Source organism: Dermacentor silvarum, chromosome 1 (assembly GCF_013339745.2).
Source record: "Dermacentor silvarum isolate Dsil-2018 chromosome 1, BIME_Dsil_1.4, whole genome shotgun sequence".
NCBI lineage: Eukaryota > Metazoa > Arthropoda > Arachnida > Ixodida > Ixodidae > Dermacentor > Dermacentor silvarum.
In genome coordinates, this window is record NC_051154.1 from 238,835,355 (window position 1) to 238,855,137 (window position 19,783).

Here is a 19,783-nt window from a genome sequence, read left to right on the forward strand (position 1 = left end):
TTAACAGTGCACAGAATGCCCATGAAACAAACACACACACACACACACACATATCACAAGGACCAGGGGGCATTTAAAGCCAAATGAATTATAGTTTGGTCCATAAAACTTCATGAATAACGTTTTTAAACGTGCGATTGTAACTTTGTAAATGCAGTCTGCCCTAAAGCATTTTATCTAGGCATATGGTACTGCGATCACTTGACAGATCCATGATTTCCGAGTTGCATGTGGCTTGGCAGAGATGCCCTGAATAGCATTTTACACCTCATGAATGATGGCAAGGAAATAGGCACAGCCTCTTTTGTTGGCAGATAATTGTTACAGCTCTCCAGTTTCAGTATTTCCAGTGCCCAGCTATACAGGGCAGTATCCAAGTGTAACAAGTGTGTCAAGCTACACAAGGAAAGTATCCGTCCATATATTGTATCCAACAATAGAAGACAAGCGATCTTGTTGACAGAAAAATTAAGATGCAAAATTTTCACAGAGCCTTCGCCAATATATTTGTTGTGGTGAGGTTGTTTTGCCAATTGGATTTTTGGGGCTGTTCCAGAAACGGAGTTTGAATTTCAGATGCAGGTTCCTTTATTCATCAACCAATAACAGTCAAGAGAGAGACCTTGTGGGTGGTGGCAGTCCAGGCGGCTGGTGAAGATATGCCCAGGAGATCGTCAGCTGAATGATGCAGGCAGGACTCGAAGCTGCTGGCACCGCTAAGGGTGCTGCTGCCTTGCCAGTCCCCGAACAGTGGCGAACGCAGCACTGCTGACAGAGGCTCCAGGAGGTTAGAGTTGGAGCTGAGTGCCCCGGACTTCTTTTTTGGCGGCAGGGGAGGGGCCACTGCATCCAAGCTGGAACCACCAAGCTGGCTTCTGCATTTGCACAGCACCTCTAGCTAATCAGTGCTCGTTCCTCTTACACTTAGTCAAATCTTTTATGTCCTAGGAGCATTTAGTATGACTGCTAACTGCAATTACGCCCGAGTTAAAACATGCAGTGGAGCCTGACTTAGCCTTAAATAACACAACAGGTCGGCTGCAAAGAAGAGGACTACATCCTTCACTTCTCATGCAACAAATTTACTTGGAGCAAAATGATCATACCAGTTTAGCCTGGTTGACTGTTCTTTTGCAATGGCACCAAGCAAGCGTTAAGCTTAATTATTCAGTTCGTAGAAGTTATAAATGATTTATTGCACAAGAAATATTGTAGAAGGACACTCGGAAGAAAGCCTAAAGTGCCACTCAAAAAAGCAATAGCTGGTCTGACAACAAGGGCACGATGAGGAAAACAAAAACAATGATGGCATGATGGTTTATGTGTTGCACTTTGCAATCAAATCCCCGGTGACAACAAATTGAGTCTTATTTTCTGGACAAAATGAAGCTTGCTTCTATTCTTTCTGTAAGTCAAGCCTGGGCCATATACATTGCCACTATGAATGTGGAGGTCTTGGACCTGTCAAAAGCCACAGCTTCAATAACTTTGAGCCAAGAGCAACTGTAACACTTAATGCCAGTTTCTTCGATATGCTTCAATATGCTTGCCAAACATTATCATAAGGACCTCTCCGGCTTTTTTAAAGCTCAATGTGAACTAGAAAATATCACACAAAGTACCACATAAAGCAGGTTATTGGACCAAACTCTAAGCCAGAATGCTGAGAACCGTTTTCCTGCCTAGTTCAATGTGTTTTGGCCAAACAGTATTGTAAACAATGAGTATGAACAACACACATGACTCTTTTAAAACCCCCAATTTCTTTTCTTTTACACAGTTCACTTCTACAAGAACCATTTAGGATAGCAGTAACTTAAAGGTACTAACAACCAATATTTATGGTACCCATTTTTTTTTAAATGCAACGGAAAGTTTACCAGTTACAGTGTCCAATACCAAAGTGATAATGCAAAGAACACCAAGAACGTTTTATCAGAATTTTTCTATATGAAGACGCGGTCATGGTTATAGATTCCTATGCTGGAAACAGTGAGAGGTGAGTGTGATAGCGATTATACACCAGCATTGGTGGGAAGGAGACAACAAGGTCGGCCCCAGCCGTAAGAAATAATCATTTATTTATCAAGCTGATGTTCATGCCACTTAGGCTTCCCGAACTGTTGAATTATTTCTGCAATAATAACTACATGCTTTCATGGTTTCTTTTTACCCAAGTCAAGTTTTCAAATGCAAAACAATGCTTTTACTACAGTGGGGTGTACTTTTACACGTGATGCGCAGTTCAGTGTGTTGCCACTCGGAAGCATGTCGTCTTTTGAAAACCTGAGCAAGCTCGAGCGAATAATTTTATAAAATGTGCGATTAGAACTTCGGTTACATCCACACGAACTAGTGTGAGAAACAGTGTAATATGCACGGGGGACGACAGTGTAATATGCAAGGGGGACGACAAGGTTTTGTCATTCCCCTTGTTGTCGCGTAGGCAACTCCGCTTGTAAGCATCTTTCCTTAGATCGTAATATGCATAGAATAAAGTGCAAACACCTATAAAATATAAATAATAGAATTTTAAACAATCCATACAGTGCACTTAATAACAGCTGACTTACATACTGTGGTTATGTGATACGAATCCAGCACTACTACTACAGTTTCACCACAAATCGATGTGACATACCGTTTTTCGCAACTTTCTGTGCCAATTTAAAATAATAATTCCTACTTAAACCGTAAACAGCATGTTCGATTCTACCACCATAAGTCATTCTTATTTCCACCAAAACATCATGACACATTCTGGGTGGTTGTTGATCCCCACATTATGAAACTTTTCCAGGTAATCCAAAAGCACCGTATACATTGCTCTGCAAACTCTAGCATATTTTCTAACTTATAAATCAATTACAGTGTAGACCGCTTATAACGTAAGTCGCCGGAGCCGCGAATATCCGCACTATAAGCGGTACCGCACTATAACCAAAGCAACAATTTTCAAGGCCCGCACATATGCAAAACATGTGCACCGAGCCGCCCCGCGTATGCGACAGTCGAGGAATGTGGCCAGAACGTTTGCATTCAATTTACAGTCGAATCTCGTTAATTCGAAATAATTCACACGGCGGAGCCTCCGACCGGCATTGCTTCAGCACCGCCAAAAATCGCATTGCGACGCGTGCGATTGCACCAATTTTTTTCGCTCCAGTCGCAGCATGTGAAACGGCCTATAGAGTAAAAGCTTAGGAGAGACCCCTCAATGTCGCGCGCGAACAAAAAAAAATAAAATAAAAAATAAATAAAAAAAAACGCGGCAGAAATTTCACCCTCTCTCAAATGGCAAGGTTGCCGATTCTGCGTTGCGCTGGAACATTCGTGTACGTGCCGACGTCTCAGCCACACTACCGTAGCCACGCGTAAAAATGGCAGTGAACCCTTCTTTCTCCTTTATGCTTCCTCTACTTTCTAGTCACGTGTTGACCTTACACGCTGCGGCTACGGCGCAGAGGGAAGCAGCGGCACTGTCCTAGGCCGGCCAACGAAACTGCCCATGCCGGCAAATGCCCGCTTCCCGATAACGGCAGAAAACGAAAATTCAGGGAGCTGGCGCCGGGCCGGCTAGAGCGGCGGCGCCTGCACGGCGGCAAGCGCACACGGTGACAGTCGAAAGTGAAGGAGTTACGAGGGAGGGCGAGGGGAGCCACCGAAGCGGCGGAGTTGCCGAGGCGAAATCCGCTTCCCTGCCGCCCTCCTCCCTCACATTCCACGGTCTCCGCGTGCGCCCTTCGCCGTGCCGTGCCGGCGCCGCCCACTCCCCGAAGTTTCGTTTACTGCCATTATCGTGAAGCAAGCGTTGGCCGGCGTTGGCAGTTTCGTGGCCCTCGCTCGCTATGCGCGCTGTGATAATTCACGACTCGCACTCAATATTATGGTTTAAGCCTCACTGGCTGTTCGTTCGCACCACATGCCCTTCTCCTCCACTTCGTCACTCTTTCTTCCTCGAGCACTTCTTGGGGCGCCCGTTTGAGGGGAGCGTTCGCCGTCTCCGCTGACTTCCGTACTCCCAGGCGGCCGCACTATAACCGGTATTTCGTTTCCCGCAACTGCACTATAAGCGATACATGTATACATGGAGTGCTATGGGAAAATTAACTGGAGTCTGAAAAGACCGCACTATATCCGGTCCTGCACTATAAGCGGTTACGTTATAAGTGGTCTATACTGTATAATATGTACACCTGGCTTTTCAATTTTTACGAATTATCTTTTTTTATTCTTAAGGGGGGATGTGACGTTCGATAACTTTATTTCTTCGTGGATTTTTATGAAAATTGGCAGACTTATCAGCAACGTTTCTGTGATACTACTGTATACATTTCATAAACATATCTTTAGAACTTTCTTATGCACAATACTTTTCTCCTTCTGGCCTTGTTACAAGCCTGAATCACTTAAAAAATATGATAGAACACTTGTGCAAAGCACTGTGCATTCCAAGATGAATGGTTGAGGTCGTGACATTCTTAGATTTTTTTATTTGCAATGATATTTTTAGGTCCAATTTTTTAAGAGGTGACTGTACCACAGGCATTTAGGCTGTGAGCAAATAGCCAAATCGTTAATTGTAGTAAAGTCAAACTGCAAAAGCAAGAGTGTCATGCCCTGGACAGTACATCCAGGAATACAGGGAAAAAAACAGAACCGAAATAGACCTAGTGGTCATGAAGAAATCAGTGGTACTAGCAAAGCAGAAAGCAAGAGAAGTAATTTTGAGAAAAAGGCTCTTAAAGTTGTACCTTAGATTTTACATTATCAAAAGGCATCAGGGTTGTAGTCTTTTGTGTCCTTTTCAGTGCACGGCTTCTTGAATGCCCTGCCTTTAGTTCGATGTGCCTTGCTTGACTTTTTTTTCCCGCAAGACATCCTTTTCCGCTGCTCTGCGAAGGGCATGTTGTCCCGGTTGCAGTCCAAGTGGTGCACAATACTCAGCGTAGGTACGGCGGGCCCCAGCATTGTATTTGCATACTGCCTCATGGACAGCTGTCTGTGTCACAACCAATGATGTGTTTTTATCTTTTGGCAGCAGTGACCATATGACCGAATGAAGGCTTTTTGGTTTTTTTCCCCTAGGCAACGGCTGAGGAGCTGCAGGTCAGAATGGTGTTGGTACACGGGCAGCAATGCATTGGCAACATGCTTTCCAAGCCGGTACTTGTGAGGAGGTGGAGGCTTCTCTGCTTCTACAGCCTGATGTTGGCACCAACTTTGGGGCCCCTGCTAGCAAAGGTCATGATGAAGGTCTTCATTGGTAGATCCATTGGTAGATGTTATACGATAACATTTTGCCATCACGGCTTTTTGCATGTCTTCGACATTGTCGTTGTCATGCAGAGCCATGCCATAGTAATGTGTCAGTTTCTTTATTGAATCTTGAGTGAGGCCACCTTTCCCTCCAAGTTGCCCTTGCCTTTTGTGATCAGAGCACGCAGAGCCGTCCCCATCCTTTTCTTGACATTATTAATGCAGTCCTCCTTTGTAAATGGAATAAATCCATAAGTGTTGTCCTGACAGAGCGCTACTGTCCGTGTTTTTTTGGAAGACGTGTGATGCTTTCCAATCATCATAGCCTTCATCCCCGTCTTTGGGGCCAAGCGTGCAACCATGGCATCGGTTTGATAGGACCACATAGTCGAGCAGCAGTCCCGTGAAAAATTCTATTACAGTGCCGACACCTATGTGGGATGTATGGCCACGTGTTAACCATGCCCCATCATAAACCACTGTTATGTTGTTATTAAAGGTATGGTCCATCTCCCTGTAAACATTGCGCACTGCCATCACAGCATCAGAAAAATATTGGCAGCAGCTGTCTCACTGGCAGGTCTGAACTCAACCTTCAGATGTTTCTGAAATGTTTTATGATGCAACCCTCTATGGGAGACATTCATTATTGACCAGAAATCGGTCAAAGCTGTTGCCCCTTTGCCAATACATTTTATAGCCTGTACAGCTCTCATATTCACATCAAAAATTTTGCAACCTTCCTTTCGCGGCGATGACCACTCCTTCGCGACATCGCCGTGAAATGCACACGTCAGTATCATTTGCGCTGCTAATCCATGTCTTGTTCCCAGCTGAACTGAAAGTCCAGGTAGGGAACAATGCTGGCACTTAGACTTGCCAAATAGCGCGTTCAGGGCAGTCATTTGAACGATGAGAAACTCCTCCGCTTGTCCGTACCGGCAAGCACCTCATCTTAACCTGTCAGGAATGGAACCTGTCAGTTCCATTTTCCGTGCGGTCGCCGACACCAAACTTAGTTTTGCTTGCACTTTCGCGGCGACCTCCCAGGATGCTTCGGCCGATACAAAACGTGGCACCAGGTGCGTCTGAATGGTGCTGCCCGTACTTGTAGATGGCATAGCAACATCGTACGAAGTGCTGAGACGAGAATCGGACACATCCGAGGCGCAATCGCTGGATGCATCCGACGATGTGGAACGCAGCATGACAAGCTCAACGGTGCCACTGCTGCTCACACGAGATGTTTCGCCCGCGTAAGAAGTGCCAGAGAGCGACTCTTCAACATCATCGACAGAAGTAGGCATTCCGCCCGCTTGTGAAGTGCTCAGCGGCGGCTTCTGAACGGCATCATCAGCACACGTACACACTCTGTCCACATGTGGAGTCCTCGGCTGTGCGTCTGTTACTTCTGTGCTATGCTGCACAGTACTGCCACGTGCCCTTAAAGCAGTCTTTTTCACCGTCGGCGATTTTCGCTTACGAGTGCCGTAAGCATGAGCCATCTTGTACATCAGCGGTCGCTGATCCATGGTCACCAGTAAACTTCTGAAACTACGCACCGCAAGCACTGATCAATGCGTCGAGCCAATATGCCCAGAGTAACGTATCCAGCTTCCGAAAGTATGTTCCTCACGCACTTACAGCAAGCCGATATGTCCAGAGGCGCATATCACAACACAAGTCAGCTACATTCCGCAAGTACTGGCGATCCTGGCGAGCTGAGATGCGAGGAGGCACGTGTCACTTGTGGAGTCTGCTGCCGAAACTACGCTCCGTACGTGCTCACGAACAATGCGAGGCGATTGTTAGACACGCGAGTCACGGGCAATATCAGATGTAAGCTTCTCAAACTATACACCGCACATACAGACGAACACCGTGAGCAGAGAGGCGCGGCAGCAGAAGACGCGCACCGCCAACGAGACCAATGGCGAAGCTCCACTTGGCCAATCGGAGGCGTTGGAACAGCCTTGAATCATTTGCTTTTTGTACGCTTGCTTCTGAATGGAGGAGAGGATATGGCTGATGCAGCAAATTTAAAGATGGAGAAATGTGCTTTCCAACACGGGCAAAATGGCGGCGCTCGGTTGCGCCATTGCGGAGATTTCGTGGCTTGAAAACGCCTTTTTTTATGCAATTTCCGCGGAATTTTTTTCGCCACGTTGGCTGCTACAAAAATGTTTTTGAGCACTTCTACGTGGTTTTCAGTGTTCATATTTTGGAATCAGATAAAAAAAGAGTTCTAGAAACAAAATGTGTGCTTTTCAAAAAATTTATTTTTTGGTCATTTTTCACAATATGAAAGCCGCGTCCCCCCTTAAGGCATACCTGCCAACCTCAAGACCTTCAACTTCGTAAACTCGCGACTGGGGGGGGGGCATGTGAATTCTGCCGAGGAGTACGCCTTCAAACACACTTGGAAGTACTGATAGAGTCTAGTACTGACGAGGCTTCAAGCACGCCATCACACTTCGCAGCCGCTACGGCTACGAAACACTGGAGTGCTGGAGTCGCAATGTGCCCGATGCAGCAGCACGTCGCACAAAATAAAAGTGAGGCCCACACAACAGGTCATACTCGCGAAAAAAGCCTAGCGAAGATGACAGGCGAGACAAAAAGCCACAGCCTCTAATACAGAAACTGTGCCTGCTGCATCGACCTGGAATCGCCGTCGTCTCTGGGGGCACCAGTTACGTACAGGTGGGTCTATGTTGAGAGTAACGACAACCAGTGACGTCCGGCCGTCGTCAGGTCGTCGAACGACCCGATGACAAAGGCAAAATCACAGAGCGAAAAATCTCCTTACTCTGCTGACAATAAAGGTTCCGGCACACATCCCCATCTCTATGCGCCCCTATGTAAGTGGCGCCCCCGCCCACCAGCAACGGTGTGACTTTATTGGGAATTTATAAAAATAATTACATGAATATAACCACTTTTCCGTAAAAATTGAGCCGACATTCGTAAAATCGTAAGACGGGTCCAAATTCGTACATTTTACGGAAAATTCGGAAGAGTTGGCAGGTATGCTTAAGGCAAGTGAATTTGGTATGATAACACTGAGACATCTTTCACTTAAGTGTTTGGTCGACCTGCTGTCCGCAAACTACGCGCTGAACAGCGCTTGCGAGCCCGTGCACAGCAGACTGGTGAAAATTTCACTAGCTACATTGAAGAAGTCGTTGACCTTTATAAACGTGTCAATTCCGCTATGCCCGAAGCGGATAAAGTTCAGCACATCCTCAAAGGCATCGATGACAGCGCATTCCAGATGCTTTTGGCCAGGAATCCGCGCACCGTTTCTGAAGTAGTCACATTATGCCAGAGCTACGAAGAGTTGAAGAAGCAACGCACCCTGCCTCGGCAGCCTCTGTCGACCGCCAACTCGCTAGCGAGTGTGGTTGCTGTTTCCGACCACTCTCCACTGCTTCGGCAGATTCAAGACTTCATGCGCGAGGAGGTTGCCCGTCAACTTTCCTTGGTCCCCTTCACTCAGGAGCCGTCCTGTCATCTGCCTTCAACAGTCCGCACTGTCATTGCTGAAGAAATCACTGAAGCTGTTCCCGTTGCTCACCACCAGCCACCTGTGGCCGTGCCTCTTCCCTATACGCAGACAGTGTAGCCTGTCGCCGCGCCACTTATGTATGTGCAGGCAGCGCAGCCTGTCGCCGCGCCTCTTACGTATGCGCAGGCAGTGCAGCCTGTTGCCGTGCCTCCTACCTATGCGCAGGTAGTGCATAGGCCTCCCCAGCTGCCTTTCTCGATCCTGCAACAGTCTGCACCACCCGCCGCCCCTACTGCTTCTTGGGCCGGGCCGAGAGTCAGCAATCCATGGCGGACACCTGACAATCGTCCCATCTGTTACGCCTGCTGCACGCCAGGACACGTCGCTCGCTATTGCCGCCGTCGCCTTCCAACTCCCGACGACGCTGCCCAGCCGTTCCAGTATAGCAGTCAGCCCATGCGCCAATCAGCCCCGGGTCCCTCCCAGTGGTACGTTTCTTCTGACCTCCCTGAATTTCCGTCACGCCGCCCCCCTCATCTCATCGACGATCGCTCTCCCCAATGCGTCGCAGACCCACATCCTCCGACCAGGAAAACTAAGTGCCACAGTTTGCGAGGCAAGAACTGCGCCATCTTCGCACTGCCCAAGTCCTCGCTCTTCTCCTGCTAACATGGTCGCAATATCTGTCGAATGTATTTCTACTTTTGCGCATGTGGACACCGGCGCCGCCGTTTCTGTTTTAGCCGCCAAACTCTGCCGTTGCGCAAGGTGACCACGCCGCTGTCTGGACTGTCGCTTCACACGGCAAGCGCGCAGCACGTGACACCTCTCGCAGCCTGTACTGCCCATGTGCTTTTACAATACATTTTCTACATTGTCGAGTTTATTGTTCTTCCTGCCTGCTCACATGACGTCATCCTTGGGTGGGACTTCTTGTCCCGTCATAATGCCGTCATCGACTGCGCACGAGCTGAAGTTGAATTTTCACCGCTGTGTGACGCACCATACCACGACGCTCTTGATCAGCCGCCTAAACTGGTCATGCGTGAGGACACCGACATTCCGCCTGGCTCTTTTGCCCATGTCCCAGTCGTCTGCGATGCCGTCACCGATGCTAAGGTCTCCTTTACACCATCTGACATCTTTATGAGTCGCAAAGCCGTTCCCCTTTTACAACACTTTACATTGCCGCCGGCATCGGCAATATTTTTGAGTACAATCCACTTGCTGCGTCGGTTATGTTGCTTGTCGACGAATGTCTCGGCCGCGTGGAACACCTTGACTCTTCGTTCTTTGTTACTGTGCCAGAGGAATCTTTCCATCTTGACTCGAACGAACTCCTCACCCTTTCAACGCTTGAAGAGTCGTCGAGTGATATGTTTTCCAGTTCCATCGCCACTACACTAACCCCTGCCAAACACTCCGAGCTTCCTACAGCTTCTACACCACTTCTGAAATTCCTTCGATGTTTCTGAGCCACAATTGGGCTGAACGTCGGAAGTGCAGCACTCATTGATACCGGCTTACACCAGCTGTTGCGTCAACGACCGTACCGCGTCTCCGCCGACGAGTGTCGCGTCATCAACGACCACGTTGACGATATGCTATGCTGTGGCGGTATCCAACCGTCCCACAGTCCCTGGGCATCTCCTGTCATTCTCGTTCGCAAGAAGGACGGGTCTATTCGCTTTTGCGTTGACTACCGTCGATTAAATAAGGTCACGCGCAAGGACGTCTATCCTTTGCCGTGCATAGACGACGCCCTTGACAGCCTTCAGGGCGCAGAATTCTTTTCGTCCCTAGACTTGTGTTCTGGCTACTGGCAGGTTCCAATGGCTGAAGCCGATCACCAGAAAACAGCATTTATTACACCTGACGGCCTATACGAGTTCAAAATGATGCCCTTTGGACTTTGCAACGGCGCCTGCAACATTTGCACGACTCATGGACAACACGCTGCGTTGCCTCAAGTGGTCTATGTGTCTTTGTTACCTCGACAATGTCGTGGTTTTCTCGGCCGACTTTCCGACCCACCTACTTCGCCTTAGACATGTTTTGACGTGGCCTGCAACTGAACCTCAAGAAGTGCCGCAACACCACGCGGGAGCTGACCATCTTAGGCCACGCAGTGTCTAAGCACAGCGTTCTACCGGACCCTGTGAAACTTCGTGCAGTCGCTCAGTTCCCGAAGCCTACTAACGTCAAAGAACTATGCAGTTTTGTGGGCCTGTTCTCATATTTCTGGCGCTTTGTCCGCAATTTCGCATCAATCATGTCACCCTTGACCCAGCTCCTATGCGGTGGCACGGACCTCTCCTCCTGGTCCCCTGCATGCGACGCCGCGTTTGCTACACTGCGTCATATTCTTACCTCTCCACCTATTCTTCGCCATTTCGACCCGACAGCTACAACTGAGGTACATACAGAAGCCAGCGGGGTTGGTCTTGGCGCCGTCCTTGCGCAACACGCAAGGCCGGCTACTCCAAATACGTGGTCGCCTATGCGAGTCGTACATTGACAAAAGCAGAGGCCAATTACAGCGTAACTGAAAAAGAGTGCTTGGCTCTAGTATGGGCGCTTGGCAAGTTCCGCCCATACTTATACGGCCACCCATTTGATCTAGTAACGGATAACCACGTGCTTTGCTGGCTCGCCACGTTGAAAGATCCATCTGGCCACTTAGCACACTGGGCACTCCGAATCCAGGAGTAAGATATTCGCGTCTACCGCTGTGGACGCAAGCACACTGACGCAGACGCCCTGTCCCGTGCACCTCTACCTCCAGACTCGGCCTGGGGAAACACTTGCGCTCACCCCTTGTCATCTCTTGACCTTGACTCGATTGGCACCGAACAACGCCGTGACCCGTGGATCGCTTCTCTTTTCGCCTATCTTTCAGTGCCCACCCCTGTATCCCGATCCCTCCGACGCCAAGCTGTTCATTTCGCCATTCGTGATCAGCTGCTCCACTGACGCAACTACGCTCCCGAAGGCCGTAGATGGCTACTAGTCATTCCCCGCAGCTTAAGATCCCAAATCTGTGCCTCTTTTCATGACGATCCGCAATGTGGCCACGCCGGAGTATTTAAGACTTATGAACGTACAAGCCATCGCTAGTACTGGCGGGGAATGTACACTTTTGTACGAAAGTTTGTTCAGTGCTGCCCTGACTGTCAACGTTGCAAATTACCACCTTTACGTGCATCTGGCGCCTTGCAGCCGCTTCCGTGCCCTGCGAAACCCTTCGATCGCGTAGGCATTGACCTCTACGGCCCGCTTCCTATGACACCGGAGGCAATCGGTGGATCATAGTTGCTGTGGACCATTTGAAACGCTACGCCGAAACTGCGGCTCTACCGAATGCTACAGTGCGGGATATAGCCTCTTTCGTCCTGCATTGCTTCATCCTTCGACATGGCGCACCTCGATAACTCCTCAGTGATAGAGGTCGCGCCTTCCTCTCCGAGGTCGTCGAAGCTCTGCTTTTTGATTGCCACATATTCATCGAACGAGCACGGCTTACCATCCGCAAACTAACGGACTCACGGAACGGTTTAACCGCACCCTCGGTAATATGCTCGCGATCTCCGTGGCATCTGATCATGGGAACTGGGACCGCTTACTTCCTTTTGTAACGTTCGCACACAATACTGCGATACAAGCTACTACGGGATTTTCACCTTTCTTCCTCCTATATGGACGGGAGCCATTGCATACCACCGACACTATCCTTCCGTACTGTCCTGACGCTTCCGAGTGCCCACCTGTGTACGAAGCTGCCCGACAAGCCGAAGAATGCCGCCAGCTTGCGCGCACCTTTACGTCACAAGAACAGCGCCAGAAGGAAGGCCGGGCCGACTCGCTGCCCAGTCCCACGTATGCCCCAGGGTCTCTTGTATGGCTGGCTGTTCCTTGCCAAACTCCAGGCCTTTCCTCAAAACTCATTCCAAAGTACGAAGGGCCTTACCGCATCTTGGAGCAAATGTCCCCGTTGAATTTTCTCATCGAGCCACTTTCTCCATCTGACGACATGCACCAGCGTGGACGTGACCTCGTCCACGTGGCGCGTTTCAAGCCCTACCATGACCCTCTGCCAACAACCTCTTAGGTCGCCAGGATGGCTCTTTTTCTGCGGGGGCGATTGTGAAGAAGAAGAAGACGCGCCTCTGTCCAGGGGCATTGCCAATGCTCGGCCATCTCTGTTCGCCCTGTTGGTCACTGGCGTCTTTGGAGAAGGTGCTCCACGCTGCCTCGCCATTCTTGGAACTCATAGCATCCTTGAAGGACACCGCTAATAAACCTCTTCTCAATATATATATATATATATATATATATCATAAACAATTAAAGAAATTATAGATTAATTGAAATGAAAGTGGATGAAAAAACAACTTGCCGCAGGTGGGGAACGATCCGTCTTCGCATTACATGTGCGATGCTCTTACCAATTGAGCTACCACGGCGCCGTTTTCTCACCCCCTTTCTGGGGTACTTATGTTTTACCACTAGAACTAACCCTGGAAGTGTTAGCCAGTGCCACCACTCACAAACCTTGGCGACGGATGTGGAGCATCCTTTCTGCCGCAGGCGTCACGAGTACATGATCTTTTTGGGTGAAGGCAAGTGGTCAATAAGCCGACACATGCTACCTGAAGGCATCAATGTAGCCGGATTCGAGACCCTCATTATGTAATGAACGAGAAGAAAGGGTACCGAGGGGCCCAATTTTTATTCATCATATTATAAGAAGACAACAAACATAGACACCATGGACAACATAGGAGAAGTTACTTGTACTTACTAATACAATTAAAGAAATGATAGATTAATTGAAATAAAAGAGGATGAAAAAATAACTGCGCCGCGGTAGCTCAATTGGTAAGAGCATTGCACGCGTAATGCAAATATGTGGGATCGTTCCCCACCTGCGGCAAGTTGTTTTCTCATCCACTTTCATTTTAATTAATCTATCATTTCTTTAATTGTATTGGTAAGTACAAGTAATTTCCCCTATGTTGTCCTAGGTGTCTATGTCTGTTGGCTTCTTATGATATGATTAATAAAAATCGGGCCCCTCAGTTCCCTCACACACCCACCCACCCACCCACCCACCCACCCACCACCCACACACACACACACACACACACACACACACACACACACACACACACACACACACACACACACACACACACACACACACACACACACACACACACACACACACACACACACACACACACACACACACAGTCATGCTGTCATGCTGTATTAAAGCAGCTAACAAAGGACAACACATATAATAATTGATAAAGGAAACTTTTTCAGCACAATGCGCCATCAAGCATGGTGTGTAGCCCTCACATGCTACTATCCCATTAGGCCACACCAAACAAAAGTGCACAAGCAAGGCTGTCAGTGAACAAATTTCTCAAGCACTGAAACAAATTAACAAGAGTAATGCTATCACAAAAATGCAAGTGCACAAGTTTGTTTCAATCACATCTTGCCATCAACCCCCTTTATTATAAAGGGAGTGGCTTGTTCTGCAGGAAAGGACCAAAACGGCTGGAAAGAATGCATGGTATCTCAGAGCAACTGTACTGCTCGCAACATAATTAAGCATACCATTGCAATGAGTTTGCAGTCATAGCAAACAAAACAATTCTGTGAGACAAACATTAGGTATCTCTAGAAGCTACCTTTTTCAAACTAAGGGAAATGCAACACCCTTAACCTCCATCGTGCTACAGGCATGTCAGAAGCTGGTGCCTTTCCAATAGAACTGCAAAGACAAGACCAGAAATAGCATTAATTGTCCAAGTTACAGCAATAACCACATTTGATTTCTTTGATGCCGGAGTTAAGTGCTCAACTTCTGCTCGCAAGCTACGCTGTGCAAGCACTTTAAGCATGTAGCGATTGCGGTGTGCCCCGGTGCCTTTCTGCAAGCGTTCACCTTATTAGATCTTGCCGTTGAGTGCGGGAGTCGGGGGACGTCGAGGACGGACTTTGGGAAATGGAGGTTTATTTACATTATTTACAGTTCTAATATACAAAGTACTGAACAGTCATACAGTGATCGACGGCCGGCAGCAAATCGGACGCTGCGGCCCGTGGCAAGAAGAGGAATCTCCCTCTCCTCGATTTGTCGCTCTTTTAACCCCTTCGCTCTCTCGGAATTCCTTGAAGTCCATTGAGGTCCCTTGGGGTCCCATCATTTTCCTTCCCTGGTATTGGCCCGTGCAAGTGCCGTCATATTCGCCAATGGAGACGCTCCCGAGAGCTCCATTGCCGATGGTTGATTTGCCTCCGGCGTTGCCTCCTCGCCTGAAAGCACTCAGCTGAAGGAGACGGGATGTTCTCGGAACGGCCCTCCAGTGCTGCAAAACCACTTTGCTCTCGACCAAGGCCTCCTACCTGGAACCGTGCCCATCTCCCGTTGCACTTTCAGGAAGAGTCAAGCAGGATGAGAGGCAACAGCTTGATGTGAGGCGCGTGAGGGGGCGTGTCGCCAACTTGTCTGACGGGTCCGGTAGCGTGGTTGATGCACTTCGGTGCACCATAATTGGAATGCGACGGCCTTTTGAGGTGGTGGGGAAACTTGAGCGATTCCGGGAAAGGGTCCGTATGCAACAACCTGTTCTGTCGTCCCTATGCCTTTCCCTCTCCACACGCGACGATTATCGGAGTGGCCTTGTCCACGGACCGGTTTGTGGCGGTGGCGCTCACACTGCCGGCCGCCGCTGTCGCAGTAGGCAGAGCGAGTGCGAGGGAGACCTCCTTGGGACAGCCCTTGGTTTGTACACATTTTCCTCTCGCCCACCGACCCCTTTGTTAGGGTTTCGGACTTGAGCTCACCTATGGTGTTTTTGCACCTACGGCGAAGCGCGTACTTGGTGTTGCTCCTTTTCTTAACGCCAAGCCGAAGAGTGGTGCCTAGTGCTCATGCATGGTCCTATTCTGCCAAGCCGCACTTATCGGAGGCCCGAGCTGGTGGAGATTGCCCAAGTTCTCGCGAGTGGGTCCATTGGTTATCGCGAGAGCAATCAGCATAGCTGTGGGGACTTTTTCTAACGGCGTGTTGCAGGGAGTCTTCTTCTCACAGCGACATGCTAGCGGCGCCCCCATCTGTACTTTTCGGCCTTGGCGTGGGAGCCCTCTGATTCCTGCCCTGGCCCGGGACAGGGCGTTTGTGCAGTGTTGGGTGTCGCCGGAGACAAATAAATGGTTTCCGATAACTTAGGGCAATACTGTGTTTTCTTGCTAGCATAGTGCTCGGTGCACCCGCTTTTGCGGCCTGAGCGCGCCACGCGCAGTGGTGTACTAGACTACGAAAGGCGACGGCTGACACGGCCCGGTGGCTTGCTAAGCTCAAACCCGCAATGATCAGTACTCCTATGAGATACAAGACTCCCACAAGCATTAAAAGCAACATACACCCCCTGCCTCAAAAAGAAAAAGCCAAAATATTTCAAAACAGTGCAGTGCTGGGAATAATGATTAATGGCAACACGTTGCAAGTAGCACCAGTCATCAGTAGATAGGTGATAAAAATGAATTAACTAAATTATATAAGATTTAAAATCAACTGCTTATTTATTCAGGGCAGCTAGCACAATTGTGGAGCTGAAGCCAGTCAATGCTCAGGGCGTGTCCAATTACTAGGAATCCCAAGATTAGCAGTACTTTCAAGATGCTCATCCCCTAAAATACACGAGTATTCCCTGCGGTTTTGCCCCACAGTGTGCATGGCTTCGTGAAATATAATGAGCAGAACACCAATGCATTTTTCTGCAAGTTTGGGGAGGAGGTGTTGGCCTCAGGGTTCCTACTAAGTACATATATTAGCCTCAAGAACTGACCAGCCTCAATTCTACAATTTCAAAATGCAGCCTAAAGGCCCAACCACACGGAGCACAGGACACGTGTCTCACTAAGCGGGAGCGTATGTGTCTCTGTGTCCGTACGCGTGTGACAAAGAGAAGGGCAAGCAGTCACACGATATGTACACAAGTGAACGCTTCATTGCACGTAGCACAGTGCTGCTAGATCACCTTCAAGGAAAACATCTGGGTTTGAGGTAAGTTTACTCCTAATTTGCACAAAAGAGGCAATTGTGATCGAGAAATCTGATCTCGATCAGACTCGATTGTGATTGAAAGTGCCCCGCGTATGACACCTGTATAAAATTTTGAGCACTTGCCTGTTACAGCAGTGTTCGGCATCACAACTATTGCCACCTCGATCCACAAGCACCTCGTCACATGCTTATTTTGCTGGTGCTTGTGTTTCGCCTGCCAAAGTGCACGCCGAGCCTCAACCCAGGCGAACAGTGTTTCATTATCGATGGCCTCCATCGCGTTTGTGCGACACAAATCCAGCGGCAACTCCCAGCATCTTGGTACGATTCCGAAACCATAACAACCTGTTTCCAAACCTGCGCCGGAAGTTCGCATGCCGGCTACAAGACATTGATGCACAGGCTGCCACTTCCATCGCGTATGCTCAAAATGACGCTCAAAATGAAGGAGTGTAACGCATGCGTGGCTTGCGCATCTCCCCTCTCTAGACAAGGACAAGCATGTGCGGCCTCGGAAACGTATGACGCGTAGCCAAGCAGGTACGATTAGCCCCGTATAGTTGGGCCTTAAGAGGATGAATGAAAAAAATTTGTTCATCAGTGATTACCACAACCTTACTGATGTCTGCCACCACTGATGTCTGCCACCACCGACGCCATTTCCACTGCACTGCGATCAAGAAAATTGGCTCTTGCTCCTTTAAGCAGATGTAATGCCCAAGCTATCCCTTTAGTCATGATGTTGTAAGATACCAGACACAAGAAACACTAAAGGCGAGAAACGAGTCCATCCATACTGCTATATTACCCTTTTAGAAAGCTCTCAGCACTGGTTTTATGCCTGAATATGACTTAGTTGCATGGAATGTCACAATTGAATGACCTGCTCCATTCTCCCACATTTTAAGGAGTTTCATAGAGTCCACAGATGTGCATTCCACACCTGAGCTCCAAAAAATATTTCATGCATAAGAACAAAATCATTTTAGTGCAGTGTACTTGAAGAACACTAAGTCAGCTGACAAATTTACTCAAATTTATACGTAACTGTTGAAAACAACGAAAGAATAAACATGATGTAGTACAGGCGCAGCCACCAGGCACACAGATGTTTAACTTCCAAGCAGTGTCGTACGGAACAGCGTTCCCGGAACTAGTTCCTTTTGGGAGGAACGGAGGAACGCCACCATTCCTTTAAGGGTTGGTGGAACTGTAACGGTAGCTCGTTACGTTTATGAAGGAATGGCAGAGGTAACAGCATTCCTTCTGAAAATGTTCCACGGCATTGAACAGATCCAAGCACGTAGGGAGCACATCATGCAGGGCAGATGGGCGACCGCCGTGAGGCGCGAAGAACTACCGCTTGCCTGTCACATGACTATGATGCATTTTCTTTCGTGAGTTCTGCCGTTACATACGACTAGGCTTCAAGATTGTCACGTGACGCTCCCTCGTATAGTTTCTTTCCTCCATGCTGGCCTGTCGGACGCCAACATCGAGATATAACTCTTGTTGAATTCAAGCAAGGGCCTTTACTACATTGGAAATATGTATCCTGGACATGTTTTCCCCCCTCGTACTGCGATATTGAATTAGCATTCATTAAATGCCTATGTATTGTTCCTTTAGATGGGGTTTCTTGTGCAAGAAATTGAACTATATCCTCCCAAGACCCATTGTACTATACATTGCACACTGCCTTCAACTTTTTTTCGAAATTCACTTGGAAGTGGTTACGCAAAATATTCACTCTGGTTATGGAGTACGGTGCATGTGTAACTGTAAAGAAGTGGTTTACTGATATTCTTGTCTTCCGCTTTCGAGAAATTTGACAACAAATTGATCTAGACCTCTGTGTCGTCGCAGACGGCCGAAAGCAACCTCGAGGCTTGTTTCGAAGTCACCGAGATTGCGTGAAAATACCGGGCGTGGCAGCAACATGACAATGTATTACACGTAGTTCCATCTTCATCTCAGCGTTTAAAGAATGAAATGCAGTTTTTACCACAGCTAACATGAGGAGATGATGGAGATAGTCATTTTCTTTTTTTCACGCACATGGAGATGGAGCTTTTGACATCTATCTGTGGTATTCAAATTTTAAAAATTGTTTTTCAAGTTCAAGACATAACAGGAGACAATAAAAACCACCTCGAAGAGCGATTATGTTCCGTTGTTGTGTTCGGGTCTCGGGAGGATACTGGTGCATGTGAGTAACTTTCTATTTGCAGATCTGAAGCACAGTATCCTGACTGCGCATTTGAAGACCGAAATGTAAAGTGCCATATGCGTTGCACTTGTAATAGACAAGCACCAAAGTTGCAGTTAGACATGTCTGGAGTATGTCCGATGCTCCCTGAAAAAAATCGTCTAGGAGCGTTTCTTTGGATTCTTTTTATCTCCAGGTAATCTGCCGCTGGCAATGTTCAAATTCGTATAATATACGTAGTTCGATGTGAGTTTGCGTTCCTTTCGCATTAAAGGAACTTGTAACGGGAACTCGTTCCAAGATTGGGAAGGAACGAGAAATGAGCTTTCGTTCCTGTTTTAGAGGAACATGTACAACACAGCTTCCAAGTATGTTTTTTGAACACACATCAAGCATATTAAATTTTCGCAGCATAAGGCCAATCAGACAGGTCTTGGATGCATGCAACAGGTTTTAAACGTGGTTACCATCATTAAGGCTTGCAGTTCTGAGGTATCACCTTGGTGTGTACAACCTTGGTGCGTGCAATCGTAAATGCAGTGCCTGAAGGGGGTATACATAATGGGAGCCATACTTTACTTTCACAGTGGTGGTGCCAATCCTTTGTTATGTTACAAATTTTCTCGCCTATGAAAACTCTGTTCTCAGTAAAAGTGACCTGTTAAAACTCTATCAGTATTGTTGGCTCGAATTCATGTTTTCCTTTAATGCCTCATAAGTACAT

General features: G+C 48.1%; 1 protein-coding gene across 2 annotated transcripts in view; it reads right to left on the reverse strand.

Annotated features, from left to right (window-relative positions):
- LOC119436979 (guanine nucleotide-releasing factor 2) overlaps positions 1-19,783 on the reverse strand; it is a 115,721-nt gene that overhangs the window by 68,803 nt on the left and 27,135 nt on the right. For both annotated transcript variants that reach the window (XM_037704031.2, XM_037704030.2), the window contains one exon: positions 623-875. In XM_037704031.2, coding sequence (XP_037559959.1) covers positions 623-875 — 253 coding nt within the window. The remainder of the gene's footprint in view (positions 1-622; positions 876-19,783) is intronic.